This window comes from Sparus aurata, chromosome 9, assembly GCF_900880675.1.
Source record: "Sparus aurata chromosome 9, fSpaAur1.1, whole genome shotgun sequence".
Classification (NCBI taxonomy): domain Eukaryota; kingdom Metazoa; phylum Chordata; class Actinopteri; order Spariformes; family Sparidae; genus Sparus; species Sparus aurata.
The window spans coordinates 4,489,211-4,514,115 of record NC_044195.1 but is presented as its reverse complement, the minus strand read 5'-3'; the positions used below and the strand labels follow the sequence as shown (position 1 = coordinate 4,514,115).

General features: G+C 41.9%; 1 protein-coding gene across 1 annotated transcript; it reads right to left on the bottom strand.

Annotated features, from left to right (window-relative positions):
- Nucleotides 1-395: 395 nt before the first annotated feature.
- On the bottom strand, nt 396-23,009 carry ccdc80 (coiled-coil domain containing 80). Its single transcript, XM_030428814.1, has 10 exons — nt 21,454-23,009; nt 20,992-21,189; nt 17,964-18,475; nt 17,120-17,467; nt 15,696-15,852; nt 10,017-10,153; nt 8,919-9,070; nt 6,588-6,691; nt 2,037-2,120; nt 396-1,293 (listed from the first exon to the last, which is right to left on the bottom strand). Exons 1-10 carry the CDS (start codon nt 22,142-22,144, stop codon nt 971-973), a joined length of 2,706 nt encoding a protein of 901 aa, XP_030284674.1. The 5' UTR covers nt 22,145-23,009; the 3' UTR covers nt 396-970.
- Between the last annotated feature and the right edge of the window lie 1,896 nt (nt 23,010-24,905).

The window sequence follows — 24,905 nt, the reverse complement described above, 5'->3', positions numbered from 1 at the left end:
AACTTTGACTAATGCGTCAACAAAATGAAAAAGGAATTTTGAACCTGATCATATCCAAAGTTCAGATTTCCATTCTGGAAATCAGTTTCTATATGAAAATTAATCATTTGCATATTTAAACATATTTGAACATAACAGTTCAGGAAACTCATACAAATATCATCTCGGGAAGTTTTGTAATTTCTATTAGTTAAATAGGATTGATGGCAAGCATTTTTGTATGTATATATCACACTGTTACCTTTATTAAATGGCCAATAAAATATACTGTCAAGTAGTGTCCCTTTATCATCTTAATAAGCCACTAGGAGGAGATGTAGCTTAAAAGAGTTTGAAGTGAAACTCAACAGGTGAGTGCTGATATACTGCACAATAAGCAATTCCAAGACCATATGTGGAAGTAAACAAATGTTTATTTGTCATGTTGAACAATTGAGTATAAATAGGAACATAATGTAGCAACAGAAATTTTTCAAAAGAGAAATAATGTGACAGCTTCTTTTCATAAAATACTTGATAAATGCACCTCAAATGCAACAGATGTCCAATAAATACATATGTCTTATTTTAGCTTATTATCTACAAAATAAAGTACTGTGCTGATAACATGAATAAGTAAATTTGACTGGGAGGCAAGTGAAGCAGACAGATAATATAATAACGTGCAAAACACTCTTTGTCTAAAGTCAGAATTGACTTGTTTGAATCCATAAATCAAGAACTAAGTAAACAACAGATCCCTGAACCTCCTGGCTTATCTACACAGCACACACTTACTAACTGGCTCTGACTGAAGCCCCCTGTAAATTAACATCACCTGCAGCATACTATGCTACATGCTATATCAAAGAACTGGATAGGTGAAAGCAACAGTTTTAAGGCTTTCACTAAGTGCTACAAAAAATTCAAGGACCTCCTTCCATCTGAGCCACCTGCTTGCTGGAGGAAGGGGTAGGAAAGATGTTAGCCATTAGTAACCATAGCCCTGGTGATAGCCATCCTGGTAACCATGTTCGTATCCATGTTGATGGTAGCCATAGCCACCATACTCATCCTCAGGGCAGCGCATACCCAGTGACTGCTGGATGGCCATCTCCTGTCTGCGCAGCTGCATAGAGTCCACCAGGTCATAGATGATAGCCATGGACCACATGGGTGAGGGGTACCAGGACTTAACGTTGCCGTCCTTCCCTACCAGAAGCATGGAGAAGTATTCCGGGCTGATCTGGAAGTAATTCCTCATGTCCTTCACCAGGGTGGCTGACAGCCCTTCACGTTCCACAGTAGCACTCCCTGGATGGAGCAGAGACTCAGGTTAGCAGTGGAATATTTAGGACAGATTTTTCTTTCTCTCTTTTCTTTTTACAGCAGAGAGAGTAAAGCCATATTTCCTTTGCTGGCTTATTTGACATCAACTGTATGTCTACATGCTGAGCTCAATTGGCAAAAGCAGATAACCACTTCAGTCTACCGGCAATAGCTCTAGTTTCTACAGTCTTGCATAAAGCCTGACCCCAATTTCTTATATCCCAGTAAAGTGCACACCTGGTTTGATTGACATTTTTCTTGAGCCACCTCTATCAGGAAATATGAAGAAATAAGAGTCTTCTTTCTGAGTCTCCCTTCACAGCAGACGTACACATTGCAGCCATAAGGTTATATAGAGTATCCTTGTTATATAACAATTCTTTGAGGTTCCTCTGGGGACATGGTGAAACAGTCAGTGCACCTTTAAGCTAAGGTTCTTTTGAACATGTGATGGATTACTGATGAGTAGTGGGATACAGAAAGAGTAGCTTGTACAGGGGATTTGTGGATTGGCTGCGATACTGGTTCTGAATCAGGGGTTAAGATCTGGGGCAAGATTTTTCGGTTGTAGTATGAGGAAACACAGCTGCTTTTGTGTTTGTGGGCATAGCCCTAAGAATCAGGTACTATGTGCCCAAACACATGTATTATGTGTCTGTTAATGTGTTTGCTACCCATGCTTGATCCACACTCCCATTAATCTTTTTTTCATAAGAGAAAGTTCTTACCGTTGATTGGATACAGTTCCAAGACTCCACCCATATCCAGCGTCTCTGTTCCGACCAACCTCAGAATGGCAATGTGCCTCAGACCTATGTCACCATGACAACAACCACAGTCACAACACACATCAGAGAGGTGCAAATATCTTCCACTAAAAGTCAGACTGCAAACAAGGACATTGTGTCTGTAATATGCTGACCACGCTTTTTTATCCTTCTGCTTATCTGAACCGATTTCATTGTGCGTGTTTATTATTTGAACCATCCTCAGCACTGGTTTCTAGGTAAAGGGAGGAGAACGTGGTGGTCCGGAGAGTCCTGCCAAAGAGCTGTTTCCTCTGAAGCGAGAAAGCCCACATTAAACACAGGAGAACGCAGGCTTTACTTGGTGAGAGCCAAGTGCTGAATACCAGGATCAAACCTCTCAGGCCTTCAGCCCAGTCAGCAGGACAGGCCTTTGTCTGGGGCAGGGAGGGAGGGAGCAGCCCTGGCTGCCAACCCAGCCAAGAGCAACACATTAGGGGAAAAAGTGCTCAAAGGCCCTGGTGTGGGCCTGCTGATAAGCAAGACAAACTTTTTTATTCAGTCACCTCATGGAAAAAGAGTGTACAGACATACTGATGTCACAAATGGGTTTTCTGATCAAGAGACACTTATTTTAAGAGCTGTAAGTAATTATTTATTTTAATGGTTAAAGCTAGGGTTGGTAAGTTATTCTGGAAGCATGTTTATTATATTTGTAGAAAATCTCTTTATCATCACAACAGCAATCAATAAATCAAATGCTATGACAAATAAGAGAAAACAAATCAGTATCTGTAGCCTCTAATAAGCTCATCCCATCATTGGGCCATATGAAAAGACTGCAGGGCTACCTGTCTGTCTACCATCGTACGGGCTTGTGGCATACGAATGGCAGAAACAGTGTGGCTTTTTAGAATCTAGCTAAGTCATTATCCAAAGAGTGAGTGAGGAGCAGCAGCAGTGACACTCGTTCAGCCGCTAACTGAAGCACAAAGCACACAGCCCCTGAGCCTGCAGCAGCAGCATGTCCCTTTTCCAGTTGGATTTCAGAATGTAGCTTGCTCTTACTGGTTTCACAATGAAATGTGCACAAATAAAACATTAAGGTTGTCAGGTTGCAAGAATACCTGCTGCTGTTTTATCTGTTTGACCACTTACCTGGGAGAAAAGAGCCACAGAGGAGCAAAATCTTTACTTACATTACTTGCAATTACTTGCATTTATAACATTTACAATTCCAAACTTTAGGGTTAGGGTTAGGGCATTATTTTAGGAAAGGAGCCTTTAAATATTCTTAAAAAATCACTTAGGACCCCTGATAATCTTGTTTTTGCTGACCTCCAGTTGTTTCACTTGGGTGTGGTTACAGGTGCAACAATGCACACTGCTCACTACACCCGATTACCATTCAGTCATCATCATGCTGCCTGTGGCAGGAGGAGGCACGAGGTTAACAGGGCAGTAGAAGACAGATTTTCAGCCTGGTGTGGTTAAAGACAAGAACTGAGCATGCTGTCATTGACTGCCCATTTCATTGTTTGCTATAAAGACATGAGAACAATGAAGAATCAAATAAAACGTATGGAGTTGCAAATAATAATAATAAATTGTCTACCTGGTAAAACGCTCCACAAATAGTCTAAAGACAGAGCAAAAATCCATTATTTACAACCTATAAATCTCTACAAAGCATGCCAAATCAGAAAGAGGCACTGATATCAGATCAATGAGGGCAGTTGAGTAAGTTGAAATTCCTGTTGAAATTCCTATTTAACATATAAACAATATAGTAGTACCTTAGGGGCCCTTACAAACCAGGCAGCTTTATCAAAACAAGAGTTTGTATATCCGGAGTCCTGAGTCTTCCACTTGGCAGCACTAGTTTTTTTGATGTTGGTTTCTTTTGCCTGGCACCATAGTGGTGAGCCTCTTTGGCCCTAGTTGTTGTGGTGTTTCTTGCACGTTGGCACTAGTCAGCCCTTGTCTGAGGCTTGTTTGAAGGATCGGTGGCCATGGCATCCGGTGAAAGAAGTCATTCCGACTGGCTGTTTAGCTTAAGTTTAGCTTGAGGTGCAGGTGGAGTGAAAGGGAGTCTGTCACTACAGTATCCATGATTTCAGTCATTAAGTGCGGATTCTCTTTATTTTTTGCGTCTGCATCTTCGCCACTGTCGTACGCAACTTTTCATCAGACATGTTCTTGATTAGAGGTGGCTATAATAGGGAGAGTGGTGGAAAGAAAACTGTTTTTATATCCTCATGCCACTTCCGGTTTACATTTTTGAATGACGGATACAGACTACTGCCACTTCGTATGGAGAGGTATTTCCTACAAACTAGTTGGCTGTGTTCAATTGCAGCTTTTTTACCAAGACGCAGCCAGACATGAGGCTACGCAACTGTCAGCCTTTTTCAATGCTAGATCTTTGAGGTCTGGTGTTTGTAAGGCCTAAGGTTTTAAAATCTAGTTGAATGTGGGCATCATTGGAATTAAATGGCAGAAGGTACAAGAGTCAAAGTCAGAGATGGGACAAAACATATACGTTCCCAGCCATCTTAAGCCTTTTGAGAGAGTGCTAAAGAAAGAGGTAAGAGCGAGGAGAACTGTAAGAAATCTTGAATTGATATGAACAAGACGGGAACAGGTTCAAATAAGGGAGAAACTCCAGATGACAGCATTTATTTGGTTTCACTGAGAGTTCACTTTATAAAGGGCTGTATAAAGGTTACATCTATCTTACGTAACTCTGTTAGACACATCAGCTTGTTGAGATTTGCAAAGTTTAGATAAATCACTCTTTGAGATAGTACCATTTAAATAACTGGAAAAGTTGACTTACTGGCATGCTAAAGAGGTCAATGTCAGAGAGAAAAGAGCTTGTCAGCCTCAGCCAGAAAACGTCTGTCATCCCTCTGTGCACAAGCATGCATTCACACACACATTTGACATTTTCTTCAGGTAGGTCTTTTCTAGGAGTTAAGCATACTTTGTTTCTGGCTGCAGTAGCAGGAAATTATTTGGAGCACAAAGACTGCTCAGTATAAGCAGAGCCACTCTTGCTGAGTACACACAAAGTGTCATAATTCTGGTTTGGAATTTATGGTTTCCTGTTTTATTTTGCAATTCGTCTTGCTTTTCATTTCCTCCTATTGTGTCATTTTCCCTCCTGTTTTCTTGCTGTCCACACCTGCTCTGCATCTCCCTCTTTGACCTTTCCCTCCGTCCTTTCAAGCCCATCACCCCTTCCTGTTTTCTTTCTGTTTCTGCATTTTCCATTTATTTTCCTCACCTGTGTTGCTCCACTTCACTCTACCTGCACTTCATCTCCTTGTTAGTTGTGTGCATATAGTCTTTGTGCGCCCTTTTGTCTTTGTCAGTTCATTCTGTTACACTTCATGAAAAGATAAAGACCCAAATGTAAAAACACATGGGAAGCAGGCAGGATAAAGAAACAAAAGGCTAGCCTTAATAACTAAAGCTGAAATAATCCAAAATCCAAGAAGTGCAAGATGCCTAAATACAAAGTAACATGCAAAAAAAAAGCAAAGCAAAAACCAGAAAACAAATTACAGGGAGATACTAGAAGACACTGGAAATAACACGGGTGAGAAACACAGGGTGCTAACATGGGAAATAACTGACCAAGACAAGAGGTGGCTCAAAGACTATTATACAAGTGTCTTTTATGATGAATTAACGGGGTAATTAAGCTCATATTAACTTAGCAAAAGAGAGAAACTTGAGTTCAGATGGAGTAAGGTTGTATTTTTCTGTTTAGTAATGAAAATAAAAGTAAAATATTTTCATTCTTTCTTCTATAGGGGTGATCAGACTCCCCTCTTGTGGTACAAAGTGTTATTTAAAGATAGGATGGGCTGGGGCTGACTGGTTAACATGCTAGCGTCAGTAGATATCTCTGCAACACAGTACATAGAGTACATAGAGACACATCTGTCTATGGGTCTCTCAAAATGACTTCAGCCTACCCACACAGTTAAGAACCTAACAACTTGCATGTGGGTTTGTCCTTAGTGACAAACCCACAGAGAATTATCACTCAGTTTTTTTTTTCAGTTCCTTTTGGCCCAATGGAGATTTATAATGTCTTTTAAGTCATTGTCATAGTCTCATTTTCAGCCATTGCAGACAGCTATTTTCTGCAGCAATGCTCTCAAAATCCACTGTCAACCTCCTGCGAAGTACCAAATGGCAGCAGGAAACCATATCTGTCTAGCTGGTGAACATAGAACAAATTTTAGCAGCTAAAGAGCCAGATATTTCTCTCAGGAGTTGTTTATACACCGCCAACTATTTGCCATATTGAATGGTGTGGATTTAAACGTTTTAATCATTTCAGTCTATAGTTGAACAAAGTCGTCATACTCTTCTTAATACCTCTGCAAGAGACATTGTCAGCATGCCGAGATTAATGTTAAAAAATGATTGTTTTTTGGGGGGAACTGAAAAATAGCATGAACTTTAAAGGAAAGTGAGTTAACTGGTCAGTTACAGGTTAGTTTTGGAGTGACTCACCAAGATTGCAGGCCTGGCTGCTCAGACCATACAGCTGCTGCTGATAGGCCCACTCCTCATCGCTGGGGGAGGAGATGATGAACAGACGACGTCTCCAACGGAACCTACAATCACAGAAACTTTTAGCCTGGATTTAAATGGCACTTTGCAGCAGTGAAAGCTCTGTTTTAAGACAAGGAGCTTGTGCTCATACAGTAACATATCCCCATACTATTACTGCCAGATGGTGACAACCCTGAATTATGGTCAAAAACCTGCCAGATCTCAGCACTGATCAAGAGCTGAAATTCAGGTCTCCATGGTAACAAAAGACAGCCTGTCCGGTTGAGACATCTCAGGAAATATGTGATTGCAATGATTCAGCATTGAGCTACAGCAGTGTTTATGCTATTTTTAATATCTGTGGAGCACACACAAACAGACTGCTGCAATTTGCCAATGCTGCTTCCAAATGGTATAAATTGCGATCCTGCTGATTATTGAGCAAAGCAACAGATGTTGGACGGGGATGGAAACAATCTGATGGGACCACCCAATAATTCTACCCACAATGGTTTTATTAAAGTCAATTCCACTGAAGCAGAGATATTTATATACAGTATACCCTTTCATATACAGTATACCAATTTTCAGCCGGCTTTGTACCACTACAGTGTTGGTCGTATATTCAAATGAACAATGGTAAACTTCTCTCCTTTTGCCTGAACCCTGAGCACCCTACCCTTTGTCCAATGATGTGAATCACATTATCTGTCAGATTTTAAGAGGTGTTCCACTACATATCAAAGCTCTGTATGTGTGCATCAACTCTCTAACCTTTATTAAGTGAGTGTCGTCTCACAAAATTCCAATCACTGTCAGAGCTAGGCAGTGCTAATAAACTATCAGCAAAGATCCTGTAACTACACTGCCAGTTTCTTACCTAAAATGTTATCAGAGACTAATTATATTTTTGTTGAGCTGCAATAGAGAGAGTTTGTGAACCTGGCGCGGCCACCATATTGTTTGTGTATTGGGAAAACGGAGGCTACACAGACTGTACAACAAGGCACAGTGATCCTCTTCATTGTCCATTCCAAGCCAAAACCAGGCACCACCCAACTGGCAGTATGTTACCCATCAGTGTTTTTGACTGTGGAGTGTTTATTGGTCCAGCGTGGTGCAGTGCATTCTGGTTGTTGTAGGTTTTCAACCTTTTGAGTAAAAGGGAATACCACAACCTTTTTTCTCTGATTTCTCTGGTCATCTAGCACCAATTTCAAAAATATTGAATCTTTCTACTGCATAGACAGTCCACTTTCATGCTGAGTGATAAGATACTTTTAATCAATAAACACGGTCTACAAGAAGGGCCTGAGCCGGCTTTACTTCCATAGGAGGCTCAAGGTCTTTAATGATTGCAACCGGATGCTCCAGATGTTTTACTAGTCTGTTGTTCCAAGCACCATCTTCTTGGCTGTGGTGTCCTGGGGTGCGGGCATCATAACAAAGGACGCCAACGGACTGAATAAAGGTTGTGCCAGGATGCTGGCGAAACTGCTGGCAATTATGGATGATGTCTCTCAACCCCTCCACAAAACTCTGGACAAGCTCAAGAGCAGCTTCAGAAACAGACTCATTGAACCCTGTTGCTTAAGGAACGGCACAGGAAATCATTCCTACCTGCTGCCATCAGACTTTACAACACTCTCCCCAAACACACAAATAATTTTTGCACTTTAAATTATTATTGATGTAAATAAAACTGCAATTTATCCTCTTACACCTTATGTTCCACTTACCTTTTCTCTTCAATACCTCAGTATTTCATTTTATTTACCTCAGAGTTTTTCTTTATAGATACTAAAGCATTTGTATACCGTACATTATGTTTCTATATTTGCCCTTGTATTTTGATTGCAATGTACTTGAATGTACCTGCTGCTATGATAACCTAATTTCCCCTTTGGGATTAAAAAAGTTATCTTTCTCCTGCGATTTAAGCGAAAGTTGCTGCATCAATATTTCAGACAACACCGTGTATCTAACTATATGGCAGCAGTTGCAGGAAATCATCAAATAGCAATGATAGTGTGCACAAAGACAGGTTTAAGGAAGAACCCTGATCTGAAGCAAATCTAATATCTTTAGGAAGAATTGGAACTGCAAGCCAGACCTGACCACCCAAAACTCGTGGCCGACCACAGTGTGCTCTTGTGGCTGGATGGAAGTTCCAAAATATTGTGGAAAGTCTTCCCAGATAAGCAGGCTGTTACAGATCCATATTGGTGTAATGTTTGGGTGTCCACATACGTTTAGAAATGCATTTAAAATAGTTTGAAACAACTGTACCTGGAGAGGAAGTTTTCCAAGGATCTGGGTTTATCCTCTTTCTTACAGACAACCCCATCCCTCTTCTGCTGCTCCATCTCTCGGATGCGGGAGGAGAAGGTGTCGATGTAGTCAAATACAGCCTTCATGGCGATGGGAACCTCATAGGATTGCTGACAAGAGAGCAAGAACCAGTTAAACTCTTCCAGGGGTTAATTCCAAATATGGTGAAGCCACAGGATAAATAAACCAATATGCTCATGCAAAAATTACAAAGGATATGAATATAGCATTCCATTGCTTTAAACAACGGTGAAGCTGTTTCCAATAAAGTGATGAAGTGAAGTTTTGGACAGGCTTAGCAGATGTGGTGTGGGCTTGGCTACATCACAAGCATTGTTCATAACTTCTGGGAAGAAGCACACAGATTCCCATTTAATTTACAAAATGCTGAGCATTCTCAGCAGGAATATACATGCAAGTAAATGGAACAGAGCCACACACTCTCACACCTTCCTCGGGATATGCTGAATGTGCTGCACAGCTCGTTTTCACTCTTTCACACCTCTCTCCACTCTGCTGCCTCTGCCACTTTATGTCTCATGCCCACACCCACATCCTTGCATGTTCACAGACTTCCTTGTCTGCGCCTCTGTCAGCAGAGAGCTGAACACTGGCCTCTTTGATGAATCTGTCCAAAAACAGCCTGCTGATTTACCCTGGCATGCACACACACTGATGCATTGGGCAAATGTCATGTTGTATGAATTAAAACAGTGTTTTAGCAAAGGCAGCGTGTTTACAGTACAGGACAAGTCAGTACACATTCAAAGAGAAAGAGGAGATGAAAGTGTTGGGCAGATGGTAGTGAAACTGTAAACAGAGAGTGCAGACAAACAAACCAACAGCAGTGCTGTGAATGAAGCAGAAAATCTTCATTTAAGGGAAGTCAGAAGTACAGCATTAAAAAGACTAACCATTCTAGGGACTAGCTATAGAGGGGGGTTTTTTTGTAACTGATAACGGTGCCAGATTGGAAGGCCAGAAGTGAAACTTACTGTAGTAGTTGGCCACAGGCCAAAAGCAAAAACTTTTGTCTGCAAGCCTGCAAGTCCTTACCTTGACTCTAATGTCAGTGTCAGTGAGGACCATATAGAAGTCCTCATATGTCATACTAAACTCTTTCCTCAGCTCTGTGATCAGATCCTGGTTCACCAGGTCCTCCTGACGAAGACCCTTCATAGGCTTGTCATTTTCTGGAGAAAAAAGAGACAGTGGTAAGATACATTTAGAAAGTTTGTATTTGTCACTTTACGCTATTTGTGTAGAGTGAGGTGGAGGTAAATGAACACTGAAGTTTTTAAAAATGTTTCACACAAAGAAAATGTTTCCCATCCCATGAAATATGATCATACAATAACTTGTGAAATCTCAGCTCTTGCTTTAATATTTTTACTCCCTGACAAAAGTCTTTATTCATGAGACAGTCAACTGTAACATCCGACAAAAATAAGGCTCTTACATAAGTACAGATGTGATGATTTCCCATCAGATGTGTCATGATCTGGGTCTTGGCAGTATCTTCTCTCCCTGTGTTGTCTCTCTCCCTGTGTCTGTCTGATCCTCCTGTCTCCCCCTCCCCTGTCTGTGTTGTCTGTGCATGGGCGTGGCTACTCTCTCCTGCAGGAAGCACCAGGTGGGACACATCCAGCAATCAACTCCTCCATAAAGCCTCTGGACCTTCAGTCACTCATCGCCAGATCCTACTGTCAGTCATAGCGGTATACTGAGTTCTCGATCCTGGCTCCTCGTGTTGAGTTCTGCTCATTCGAGTCATTAGCATCTACGTGCCCGCCCGGGCTCCTGTGCCTACCTACCCAGCCGTGAAGGCTCCACTGCCCACCAGACCACCAGCGGGACTCAAACCGCGTGGCTACGCGGCGCCGCCATTCCCTCCAGGGGACGCCAAGCCAGGAGTTGTCGTTTCTACTACCCACTACGATTCCTCATATTATAATAAATACTGACTGTGCTATAGCTGCCTGAGTCTCGAGTCGTGCATTTTGGGTTCGGCCTCTGTTATCATAACACAGATGAACCATTTTAACACAAACACAACGTGAGTGTTCAGCACACATTGTTTCCAAGTAAAATGTGTTTTCCATTGCTAAGCTCAAAACAATGTTCCTCTAAAAAATGAGTGTGACATGACAGTGAAGTCGACTCATAATGGAAACATGCAGAGTGAAACAGAGACACACTCCACAAAGAGCAGCTTTTATAGACCGATATCTGACAGGGATGAATTCCTTACAAATGTACTGTTTCTGCTGTTTATACAGGCCAAAGCAAAAGCCTTTAATCACCACTCCCTCCATGCACGTTTGCATAGAACACACACACTCACAATCCTCAGAACAGTGCTTTTTGGGGGTTGATTCGTCCACTCTGTCCTGTGCAATGTGTATGAGTACTCAAAACAGGAAAACCTCAGCACGTGCTAGAGACAGCAGACACAGACTGTACACAGCACAGAAATATACGACATGCTGGAGCCCATCCCATAATATCAATTAGACCATTTTATCAGATGATATACACTGCTGATCAAAATTTGCAAGAATTTACATTTTGCACTGTTGGATCTTAAAGGTTCTAAGTAGAGTTTCAAAATGCAAAAAGGAGAAATGGGAGTGACACAAAAAAAAAAATTGAGTAAGCAATTTATTGAAAACAACAATTAAACTGAAATGGGCTGTTCATCAGCTGATCAAAAGTTTAAGACCATAGCTTAAAAAAAACCCCAAAACCCCCCTAAAATAGAAACAAAAGTTTCAAAAAAGGACTCAGTAATGAGTAGCTCCACCGTTCTTGTTGATCACTTCAAAAATCCGTTTTGGCATGCTTGATGCGAGTGTTTCCAGGAGGCTAGTGGGAACGTTGCTCCAAGTGGTGAAGAGGGCTTCACTGAGGGCATCCACTGTCTGGAACTGATGTCCTTTTTTGTAAACTTCCCTTGCCATCCATCCCCAAATGTTCTCAATTGGATTTAGATCAGGGGAACACGCAGGATGGTCCAAAAGAGTGACGTTATTCCTCTGGAAGAAGTCCTTTGTCAGGTGGGCATTGTGAACTGCAGCGTTGTCCTGTTGAAAAATCCAGTCATTACCACACAGATGAGGGCCCTCAGTCATGAGGGATGCCCTCTGCAACATCTCCACATAGCCAGCCGCCGTTTGACGCCCCTGCACAACCTGAAGCTCCATTGTTCCATTGAAGGAAAAAGCACCCCAGATCATGATGGCGCCCCCTCCACTGTGCCGCGTAGAAAACATCTCAAGTGGGATCTCCTTGTCATGCCAGTAACGTTGGAAGCCATCAGGACCATCAAGGTTACATTTTTTCTCATCAGAGAATAAAACTTTCTTCCACCTTTCAATGTCCCATGTTTGGTGCTCTCTTGCAAAGTCCAAACGGGCAATTTTGTGGCGTTGAAGGAGACAAGGCCTTTGAAGACGTTTTTTTGTTCTTAAAGCCCTTCTCTCGCAGATGCCGTCTGATGGTTATTGGGCTGCAGTCAGCACCAGTAACGGCCTTAATTTGGGACGAGGATCGTCCCGTGTCTTGAAGGACAGCCAATCGGATCCTCCGGCTCAGCGCCGGGGAAATTTTTTTGGGTCTACCACTCGACTTTTTTGTTCCATAACCCTCAGGATTTTTTAAGAAATTCAAAATGACTGTCTAACTGCGTCCAACCTTAGCAGCGATGGCATGTTGCGAGAGGCCTTGCTCATGCAGCTCAACAATCCGACCACATTCAACGAGAGAAAGCTTTTTGGCTTTTGCCATCAGGTCATGACAGTGTGAATGCCAGACAGAAAATAGATAGATAGATAGAATTACTTTAATGATCCCAGACTGGGAAATTATTTGACATTGAATCCACATTTTTGCGCAGATTTTGGCTTTTAAAGGCTGTGGTCTTAAACTTTTGATCAGCTGATGAACGGCCTATTTCAGTTTAATTGTTGTTTTCAATAAATTGCTTACTCAAATGTTTTTTTGTGTCACTCCCATTTCTTCTTTGTGCATTTTGAAACTCTACTTATTATCTATTGTTATTTGACTGTAAATTACATGCTTTACAGTTGAGGGCCGTCCAAATAATGTTTTGATAACCACACTTGGGAATCATTGTTAGAAATCAAAATGTCTTTACTCCCTAATATCGGTGTCCGCATCAGCCCCTAGAAATACATTAACAGTCGGTCTCTCTAAAAAAATAAACCCACATGTTCCACATCGAACACACGCTGTTGACCAACCAGGCAACTGAAAACTCCAACACTATGAGGTCACCCTAAACACTGAACACTGAAAGAACCAGTTGTTGTATACAGTACATAGACACACATACTGATACACACACACACACACACACACACACACACACACACACACACACACACTGAACTTCTGGCCGGTGAGTGGAACAAAACTGTAATCAAGTTCTATCATGGGTGGGGGGTGAGTGACGTCAGATCTGTACTTTTTTCAGCATTCCATCTGGAAAAAATCTTGTTGTTAAGTGGAGTGACATACTCACAAACTTTTACTTAGTGGGTTTGCATGTCAGGATGTTTACACACAGGCGGGTTTGAGACTATAAAATGTCTCAAAATATAACTGGCTGCCAAGCACAAATGACACAGCACAGCTCATAAAAACAGCAGTGTTCGTTCCTTTTGAGCAAATCGTAAGCAGTTTAAACAAAAACTCTCTGTGTGTGTGTGTGTGTGTGTGTGTGTGTGTGTGTGTATCACTGTCAGCTACACATCACCTCTACAGGAGGAAGCCTTGTTTACAATGATGGGAAGATATGTATTCCATGGTCCGCCTCTTCCTCTGATACATGTGATACAGACAACTGCACTGCCGACCTCACTTATTAGCGGAAGTTCCACAATCCACTCTCACCACTAAGTATACAGTAAGAATGTAACATTTCAAAGTGATATAAAAATACACCACATGGTTACATGCACATTAACGTCAGAGTACAGAAGCCAGGATCGCAAGAGTCAGAAGTCAGCTCTGTCTATCACCTGCACAGAGGAGTACACAATACTGTGGCTTTGGCAGAGTCCGTGATCATTCTGAATGTTATACTTGGAGCAGAGATTGCTCCTGAAAGCCTCTACTTTGACATCATGCAAAGAAGGTAAAACAAGGACTGGACAGCAGACGTGGCAAGAGAGACCTCTCTTGGCCTCCCTCTCAGTATGGAGCACATTCACACAGTACATTTTCCCTGAAGTGCTGTAGCTTCAATAACAATGACTGACAAAATGTCAATGTTCTCAAGCCACTGACTACTACTGAGTCTTAAGATAGTAGTTTTTAAAAAAAATATATAAATATTAATTGTGTATTGTTAAACATAGTGTAACTGGATCAAATTTAAAGAAGTCAATTCTAAGTTTTGAAATAGGGAATATCACAAACATTGAATTACTAACATTATTTTACAATGTAGGAAGATAACAGACTACTTGATGCTGTTTACTTTAGTAATTTGAGGGTAGCAGAGGAGAGCAGCATAGACAATACTGTGGCAAAGACTACAAATAAGAAAAAAATGGGTACTCTCACGGAGACAGTAGAAAACTATAAGTCTTTTTCAAATAAAGGAGCTCCTTGATGCTATCTGGTATAGTTGGGCAGTATGGCCTTTAAATAATGATGTAATATTTTTACATTTTATTTGATACACAGTATACATCTCAATATTTTGAGATGTATAATATCTCCCCAAAGCAGATCATAATGCTAGGAGTGGGAGGCAAAATCCAATATTTGGGTATTTCTGACCAAATACCTTAAACGGATATGCAACAATATTGTAGGTATGACTATTGGTGCCGTCACAAAAATGAACATAATGAGATTTTTGTTAAAGGATCATCAGTAATGTAGTTATAATGACTAAGTGGGTGAGGGCAAGTATTAGAACTGTCTGGTAATTTTTTTAAATTACATCACTTTACTGAGATGCAGCCTTTAAATATAATTTAATATGTTGGAATTTTGCATTAAAATGTCTAAAAGTTGAGCAGACCTTTCTTGTATATGTTGATGAATTGTGTACTTACATTATCCCAAATGTTCCCATAAAGTTTTTCTTTGGACGGCTGTCGCTATTAATTCAAGGAGAGAGTCAGAGAGGAAGGAAGTCGGCGAACAAGACAAGACATAACGTAAATAAAATCTAAGCTCATATGTGAACATTTTTGAGCCTGAGTCACATCAGATTGGTTGTTTACCAACAAAGAGAGAAACTCGTATGTCTCCATACTGCTTAAGTCTTTCTGTTTGTTATGATTGAGAGACCCCTAGTGGCAGAAATTACATACTGTGTTTAAAACCAGGAAAAGAAAGCACTAATGGTAACATCAAACCCGAAGCTAATACATAGCCCCATTACACGATAACGCCATATATTGCATACGATGCCCAGCCCTAGCTCCCACCCCGTTCATTAGCACAAAGACAGCTGCCATCTGATGATAAAATGCCATATTTTGATTCAGTTTGGAATGTTTATGACTTCTGCAGACTGAGAAGAGGAGAGCCAAGCACAGAAGAGTGCATGAATCAGTGACTGCTAAGAACACTGTCTAATGAAGGATGCAGTTGCCTGACCAGATGGAAGGCTTTGATGGGTTAACACTGATGTCTGACAGAACTGACAATCATTTACTGCACTGAGAGAAGCAGAACTGTGTGGGAGTTACATACCGAGCTGGTAGTGGTCAATTTTCATGGTGGAGTTGGTTAGGGAGCCAAAGATGGTGATGATGGAAACTTTCCTGATGGCCATTTCACAGACAGACTCCAGGTACTCATCCCTCTGCTGAACATACATACTGTTCTCCTCACTGGGGGACGTAATCAGCTGGAGGGAGAGACAGCAAGGGCGGTTCCAGTGTCATGTATATGCAATGAAACACACACACACACACACACACACACACACACACACACACACACACACAGATATACACAGTGGGCTGCAGAGGTGGTGTTTACATTAACCTGCAGGCGGAGGATGGGGCATATTTTCCCAGCCTGCCCACCGCACTGCTGTGATAAGAATCTGTGCTGGCTGCAAAACAGAGACACACAGTCTGTTAGCACACAGCTGTGCAGCCTGTCAGATAGCTGGAGGATGGCTGCTCCACATAGTTTGTGCCTGTTCACATTACATACCACTACGGTACATACAGCCATTGCATTAGAAAGAGAGGAAAGGAGGGAATCATTTGCTGCCCCAAAGCACAGAAGTGTTTACTGGCTTGTTGACTGGTACAAACTAATCAACGCTATTTTACTTATACTTACTTCTGATTCTTTGGCATTTATGCCACTCTTTTATTCCAGTACTCTGTTTCGGTAAGCAAAATCCTTCTTATTGGGGGTTTAACATACCGTAGATCATCTCAACCTGCTCTACATTCCCAGATGATCAGTGATGGAGTCAAAGGCAGTGAAGGCATTTCTGTTGCATCATTGCTCTAATTATCTAGTTTACTTTTCTTCAAGTCTGTTATTGTGAAAAGACAATTTAATGTTAACAACACACAATTTGAAATTGGAAACTTCTATAGGTGAACAAAGTCATAGTAAAAGTGCATTAAAGTTCCAGTCACTGCTCATGTAGAAACTCAATCAATGCTGAGCATATAATTAAAAGAAATAGGTTGACATTTTGGTAAAATGCTTTCTTGCTGAGAATTCAATGAGAAAATATGGGTAATATGAAGCTTCAACCAGCAGCCTGTTATATAGACTAGAAGCAGTGGGAAAACAACCAGTAATGTCAAAGCTTATAGTGCAATTTTAAATAGTGCCATCCACTGGACCTCTTTATAGTCTCCAGCCGTTGCCAGCTTACCGATGGCCGTAGACTTATAATCAACACAATGATATGAAAGTGCTATCTGTCCACTCATTGAGCTCTCAGTAAGAAAGTAAACTCAATCAAAGTATTGTTTTAGAACTGGTTTGGATATGTGCTAGCAGTTGGTAGATAACACAGTTTTGACATATCTACTGTATCTGAGCACTAATATTTCCCTCTGACTGAATCCTAAAACAGGAGATTTGCCAGGAGAGAGTGGTAGTAAGTCTCTTATGAACTGTGAGTTATGTCATGCTCTCACCAGCAGCCGCCTCCTGTTCTCAAAGTAATCCAGGAAGGAGACCAGAGACCCCTTCGGAGCGGGTGTTGGCTTCTTAGTGGGCTTTGGGTAGTCATCTTTTTCAGTGTACTTTAACAGCTTCTTTCCATTTTTCTTTCCACCGATCTTCCCCTCTTTCCCTGCTTTCCCTCCTCTCCTCTCTGCTTTCTTGGCAGCCTTGTCACCCTTTTTCTTCTTCTTATCAGGCTTATCGTGCCTGCCCTTGACCTTCTTGGTGGGTGTGATGTCAGTGAAGGATTCTGTCTCCTCATGGTCACTGACTGTTGGGTTGCTGGGTTCATACTTGTCCTCGTACTCATTAGTCAACACCTGCTCAGATAAAAACATGTTGTTTATGAGCATTTTTATATTACACAGTTAGTTTCCGCGTTAGAACAATGAAAATACCAGGTTCACAAGAATATCAAAGGAATTAATTACCAAAAATGAAAATTCAGTCATTATCTCTCTCCACACAAAAGCACCTTTCCAGAACCATATAAACTCTTTAACTAAGTAGCTTTTTCTGAAAAGATGAAGAAGAGTATGATCCTGATAGAATCTTCATCAATACACAAACTGATAAGATAAACCATGTCTGGGAAAGAGCAATGCATAATGACCCTTAAACTGACATTTTAGTAGCAAAAATGTCACAGATTCAAAAGGAATCAACAAGATGATTATTTGCATATAGCTCACCAATATAAGTGCTTATATTACTAATGTTCTTCACAAGTTTAATAGCCTGTATCCATATTCCTGTGCAAATACAGTACATTGTGCAGTCAATTAACATAAATGCAGCTACATTTTATTGATTCACCTTCTCTCCCCCGTTCTTCTTCCTGGAGGGTTTGATCCTGGAAGGTTTATGTGTGGCAGGTACCAGCTTGCGGCTGTGTGGATCTCTGTTGTCTTTGTCAGTGCGGTTATCTCCAGCTGGAGTGGTTTTAGCCGGGAACCTCTCCCTATCTCTGCGGTTGTAGTAGTAAGGATCAATAGTTGTTCTGGGGGCTGGGAGCCACAGGGCTGTGGTGTGGGCTCTGGTCGGTCTCTGGGTAGTGGTGGTGGCGGTGGGGGGTTTTGTGGTGGTAGTGGTGGTTCTTCTGGTGGTGGTGGTTCTTCTGGTGGTGGTAGTGGTGGGTTTGGTGGTTGTTGTTGTTGTTGTTGTTGCTCTGGTTGTAGTGGTGGGCCGGGTTGTAGTTGTTGTGGTGGTCATTGTAGTTGCTGTGGTTGGTCGTTTAGTTGTTGTGGTGGTGGTTGTAGCAAGTGTGGTTGTTGTCATGGGCTTTCTTAATATCTTCTTCCCTGGTTTTCTTTCGACTGGTGTATCTACTGCTCCATTAAACACAGATAATAGATACAAGATTTTCTTCACATACTATCTATAATTCAGTATTATTAAATTAGTCCAACAAAGTTTGACTAAAATTATTTTGTCAAAATGCATTCTAGTGGGAAAATGTTCTGTTATTTTAAAAAAACCCTTTTCAGGTGTTGCCAGGTGTTATTCACAACAACTTCTGCTAAAATATTTGAGGTAACACTTCACTTTACAGGTCCAGAACTGTCACGGTAAGTAGTTGGTTACTATGTTGGAAATGTATTTGAAAAACCAAAAATGATGACAATAATTACATGAAGATTTATTGTAAATTACCCCAGAATGATTTATTAATACTATTCAGCTTTTAAAAAAACTTAATAAATAGCTGGTACTTCCTTTAATAGGCCTACCCTCCTGGAAAACATCCAACTGGTTTCTGCTGAACATGTCTTGACCACTAAACTGATGTGAGGTGTTTCAGCTTGATTTCCAACTACGTCCAGCTCAAAGGGCAGGTCAGTAAATTGAGAATTGTTTTTGAAGTCTCCTGGAAATATATTCAAGAAATTATAGCCTATTTACAAACTGCATTTGAAAATGTCAGACTATTATCATTAAAGCTGTAGTCTGTAACTATTTTGTTGTTATATGTGCTAAAATTGTCATTATGATCTGACAGTAGAATAAAGGCTCCCCCACACCGCCCAGACTCAAACCAACAGCCAACTGCCTTTATCTGACCACTCCGCTGCCTCTCGTCCAACCTGTTCGGCAGAAAAGTTGCATTGAAACATACTGCCTCGATGGCTGCCAGTTACACAGTAGCATTTACGTTCTGTGCTTGTGCGAGGTCGGGTGGCACTCGTCTCATGCCAGCAATCCAAAACATGAAACCAGGAAATGACGGAACGGAGTGCATAGAAAAACAAATCGCACACGCAGAATTCTGCCCCTCCCACACACTGCGCTGATTTGCTAGCACACCGCCAATCAGAATGGTCATACAGCTAGCACACAACCAATCAGAATATACGATGGCTCAGACGGCCAACAGCCAATGTTCTCCGACTTCGCAAGTTGAATCGGAGTAGACGCTGTCCAAGCGGTCCTAACAGCTTCCAACGCAGCTGAACACACTGAACAGATTTGTTCCCGAACTCGTCCGAGTCTCCCCAAATGCTTCAGATGGCCAACGGTTGGCCCGGTGTGTTTCAGGCTTAAGATACATGTCAGCTGTGTAATAATCCACTGTCTGTGGCTTCACCCATTGGCTGTAATTTGATTTGCAAGAATTCACCGCTCCCAGTAGAATACAACCAATCAGAGTCAAGGAGAGTGTCTGAGAAGTGTCAATCACTGTCGTGCATACACTGCTGGCAGACGCCCTCCCTCATACAATGTGTACTCAGCAGTGTCCCTCCCCAGGTGACCGGGCAGTTACAACGTTAGTTTGTGTTCAGTAAGCTCTGAAGTGGTTGAATTGGTTTAGAGAAATAACGTTACTCATGCTTCAGAAAGGCAGCATGACGTTGCACCAGGTAATGATTAGCTGGTAACTCTGTCTACCGTGATGTGAGGAATATTGTTTGTATATCTACAGTGATCTGCATGAGGCACTCGTCATTGTAACTTAGTCGTATTGGTCAGAAATAGGACAATCGGGGCTTATGTTGTTGTTGTTATTTTGAATGAAACATCTTGGTTATCTGGCGTCGTCTGTTACCGTGGTTACAAGCCTGCTCATGCATAGCATGGAGCTTTGAAGGCAGGACTGCAGCACAGCAGAGAGGAAGAAGGAGGGACCTGGGAGCTGTATCATTCAAATTTTCTGACTAAGTCCACTTTCTTTCTCAAAACTCCAGACTGAAGCTTTAAATCATGTTTTCAATATATTTTAATGTAATTATTGTTGAAATTTTTAGTATGTTGCTTGATAATTACCAACTACTTACCATGAAATTTGGTGCATGTTACCACTACTGTTTTTTGTTTGTTAGTATCACAGTTCAACCAATAAAATTCCCATAACAGCATGTCCTCTCTTCTCCTGAATTCATAGCTACAGATGCAGATAGCTTTTATGTGACTGTGGATGAAATTACCACAGTAACCCTATTTTTCTATGAAGAATGTCCCCTCAATCTATCCACAAAACGCATTGTTCTCATGTAAAATGTTTATAAGAAATAGCCTCAATATAAACAGTGGTCAGAGTAAAGGGTAACATTGAGTGAGGAGCAAACACTTGTCTTTCTGAAAAGAGATGCTGAAATTGTTAAATGTGAAGATTGAGTGCTGTGAGAACTACAAAAGCACAGTCACCACCATTCTGTGGTAGAGGAGGCATAAGTCCACTGATCTATTTATAAATAAAAATATTGTAACATGAAACCAAACCTAGAGATCTAGCACTAGAGAAGAAAATGAGAGAAACTGTGTTTTATTTTTTATCGTTTGAACTGTCCCTTTAAATATATATTCTTTAAATATATATTCTGTAAGAAGTATAAATTATCATAATTACTTGTGAGTGTTCCCTCCTCCACTTGGCCCTCCACACCTGCTCCTTTGCACTTCTGGACAAAGCCCTTCTGTCTGAGCCTCTCCAGCTTCCTCATGGGGGACTGGTCGATCACCTCATACATGGCCTCCAGCCTCACAGGGTAAGGGTACCTCTCCTCCACCTGCAGGGTCTTCTTCAGCAGCACCATCCCAAACTTACCTGCAGGTCATCACATCACTGGTCAGATTTGGTTACAAGCAATGTTGGGTATTCTGATGAGCTGAATGTGAGGTGTGTGCTGCTTCAGCTAACACTCAGACATGATTTCTGGTTAAGATTCCTTGAGAAGAGATATCATTAACCACCTTAACGTAACTTGATCTAAGCCTGAGCTGCTTTCCAGAAAGTAAATTATTAAGTCATAACTCCAAAGAAAAACTGAAACATGTAAAAACTCCCTCAGAACCCCAAACACATTCTTGCCTTTCTCCAGTTTTAGGAAGCTCATGAGTCTGGGGATGAGTGCTGTGTCCAGCGGCTCCTCCATCACCTTCCCCTCTGTGGTGATCCTCCTCACCTTGCCCCCCATCTCCCCCTCCTGATGAAACATGACAATCTGGTGGACATGTCTCTCGGCGAGCTCGCAGTAAACATCTGGTTTCAGTAGAGACATCATCAGTCGGTAATAGCCATCTGAATCATGTGGCGCTGAGATCACCAGGACGCGGTTCTTCCCTGCGAAACTTGCCAGCAGATTTGGTGACCCGGCGCTGCTGGGCATCCGGGTGACCCTGGCTCTCGCTCCTGGTGTGCCCTCATCTTGCAGCATGGTCGGCTTACTTGGCAAGCCGATCTGCCCGGTCCCCCCTCTCCTTGGCACGAGACCCTGACCTTCTGCTCTCTTGCCCTGCACAGGACCTGTCCTGGCGGAAGCTGGAACACCCTCGTCAGCCTGCACATCTGCCCCGTCCCTGGAGCTGTGCACCGAGATTGCCGAACCAAACCCAGGACGCACACGTCCGAAGAAGCGCTCTTTGTCGGTTGCTCCCGACTGGACACGTCCGAATCTTGCGCGTCGGTGCAGTGACCGTTTCAGGTGAGTCTGTTTGTCGGCTTCACCTGACCATGTTAGCAGACATATCAGAGCTACACCGAGTATAAAAGCCCTCCGCATTCTGGCGAGATGTCAAATAAAGTAACACTCACTGCGGAAAGGATATAGATCCAGAGGTGGAGCAGCGATCCTGGCGCGCCTTTAGTGCATCTGTGGCTGGTGATCAGCTAATTAAAATTGAAGACAGACAGTGTGCAGGGTCGCCTGCCACTATTGTGTTTCAGAGCATGCCTTCTGCCGAAGAGATCCACTTCACTGTCTGCTCTTCGACAGACGAGGCGAATAATAAGAGAAAAGATTGGTGGTGACTGAAAAGTTACATCCACAACTTCATACCGGCAACACTTCCGTTTTCAAGTATTATAATCCCTGATCAGGAGTAAAGAGCATCTCTTTTATACAGGCACGCCAAACTCACGAGTAGTTCCTCAGTCCCCAGAGGAAATAAATTAAGTTTTTCGGCGAAAAAGTCTTTGGACCGCGTCACGTCTCTGAACACTAAATTACGTTTACATCCTAACAAGTTAAGCTATCCATATGATCTTCAGGTATGGCTTGAATCCATCAAACTGTGAGACGGTCTTCTGGGCGCAGGAAGGACAACTCTTCCCAGGTTCTCCTTGGCAAAACGGGGCTTTAGAGGTTTTCCCAGAAATGTCCACTCAAACCTCAGCCTCCGGACTCTTGGCGACGCAATAGCAGGACCTGCCCCGGGACTGTTGGTTGCCAGTTCAGTCTGCAACACCCATCTCAACAGAAATACATCTGTACCAAAGTTTCTGTCCCTGCGCTGGGATGGTTTAAGGTTTCACTGAAGCACAATGTACTAAGAAGCTGACTCAAAGTAAATATGTCAGGAAAGTTAGACACGCTGCCCCCCTGCTGGACAGATTACCGGGAAGAGAAATGACCATAATCAGACTCAGTGTCAAGTTCCTCCTTTACAGCCAACAGAGAAACGCCCCCAAGTCTCACTCCCATCCTCCATGGTTCTCTCCAAGCGGACCGTTTTTTTTCCCATCCGCCTCCAGAGAGCTGCCCCTTATTTTGCAGCGCTGTGTCCACAAAGAGATGATTTAGAGGGAAATTTAGTGCGGGTGTATATTTAAACTTAGAGGCTGACCCTACATTTACTTTTGTCCTAACTGAGAAAAAAACAACAACTGAATGTTGTCTTTACATGTTTATTGCAAAAATAATGTAATTGCAGTGACCATCTTTGCTCTTGCTGACGGCTCTTTGGCCAAAATCAGACTCTTTCCATTTCCTCTAAGAAAGTTTCCCAGTTTGGCTTGTAATTAAGGTCTGAGTAAAGAAAAGTAAACCACTTGCTCTGAGCCAAATCCACTCTCGCTGCAAATGCAAAACACTATAATATGAGCCACTGCTGCCTCATGCTGTGTAGCTGCTAGTTTATTTAAAACGTCTGTCTCCACCTGTACAGAATATTTTATTTTACTATAATAACCACAGCATGTATTATTAGAGAAGTGTCATCACTTTTCCTCTTGTTTTCTCCCACAGTGCTGCAGGTGACATTTGTCAGTGGTGAGATCCAACACTAGACCTGAGTTGTCCGGAAACAATAGATAAGATTAGTCCTGAGCAGCCTTTGATGATGCTGTAAATTAATAAAAACAATTAAAAGCATCTGAACTGTGAACCAGCTACACACAATACTTCAGTCTAAATACATTACATTACAAAACACTCACCACTTGACCACATAGGCCCTGTTTACACTTTGTATCACCATACATTCTGATTGATCCCATCACAAATGGACAACATTAGAGCAAAACTCTTGCCAAAATGCAACCCAGGGTCTTTTTGTGAATGTACCAGAGTCAAACTTGAGTTTAAGATTGACCGTATTTTCGTTTTCGGGTCAAAATTTTTAAAACACTAAGAAGGCTCAATACAACGTGAAACTTTGCTCGTAGTATCACCAGGGTCTCTACACATGACCACGAGCATTGAGAACATTGTTTGTGTAACTTTACTAAAAAGAACATTTTCGAACAACTCACGTTACCAGTTGTTTTTTCCACTCGCAGCCATCTTGCCAGTCGAGAAGTGTCGATCTCCGAATGCGGCGTAACATGGAGGAGGATTGAAGATTTCCCCTCCCTTATAAATTGGACAGTGCTACAAACTTTTTCCCATGTCCCCAAAATCATCTGGAAGCGGCGACCCACCACAGCAGCAAGCTTTAGGAGCTTCTCCCTGTTACGTTGCATTCAGAGATCGACACTTCTCGACATGTTGAATTTTACAAATTAAGTCAACAGTAATCAATATAGGCTTCTTTGTTGCTAGAGGATAAAGTCCCCAGACTAAAAAATAAATCAGTTTCTTTTGTGAGTTGTTGAGTTAGGAGAAACTTTGTGAAAAATACTGTGTCTGTTTGTCCCACCAATCTACATGTCAATTTGCATTGAGCAGGGAGGTGTGATCCCTTCCACTTGAGAGGCATGTCGAGATGCCAGGTGTGAACTGACACCTTTAAGCTGTCCGAGTGATTGGATCACTCAGGACTTGTGTTCATACCAGCTCTGAATTCCTTCATAGTCACTTTAGTCTCAAAACCTCCAGCAGGAACAAGAGAGTGCTAGCTGTTTATTTAAATCATCACACCAGGGAGTCAACACACAGTCAGCTGGCTACTGGGTTGTGTCTAGAAAACAAATGAACCTGTACAGTTTATACACAGCAAAATCAAAAGTGTTAAATTTCCAGTGTTGGTGTTGTGTGTTAAAAATACAGTGTCAATTCAATACATGTTTAGTCTAATTCAACCATGTGAGAGTTAGTTCCTCAA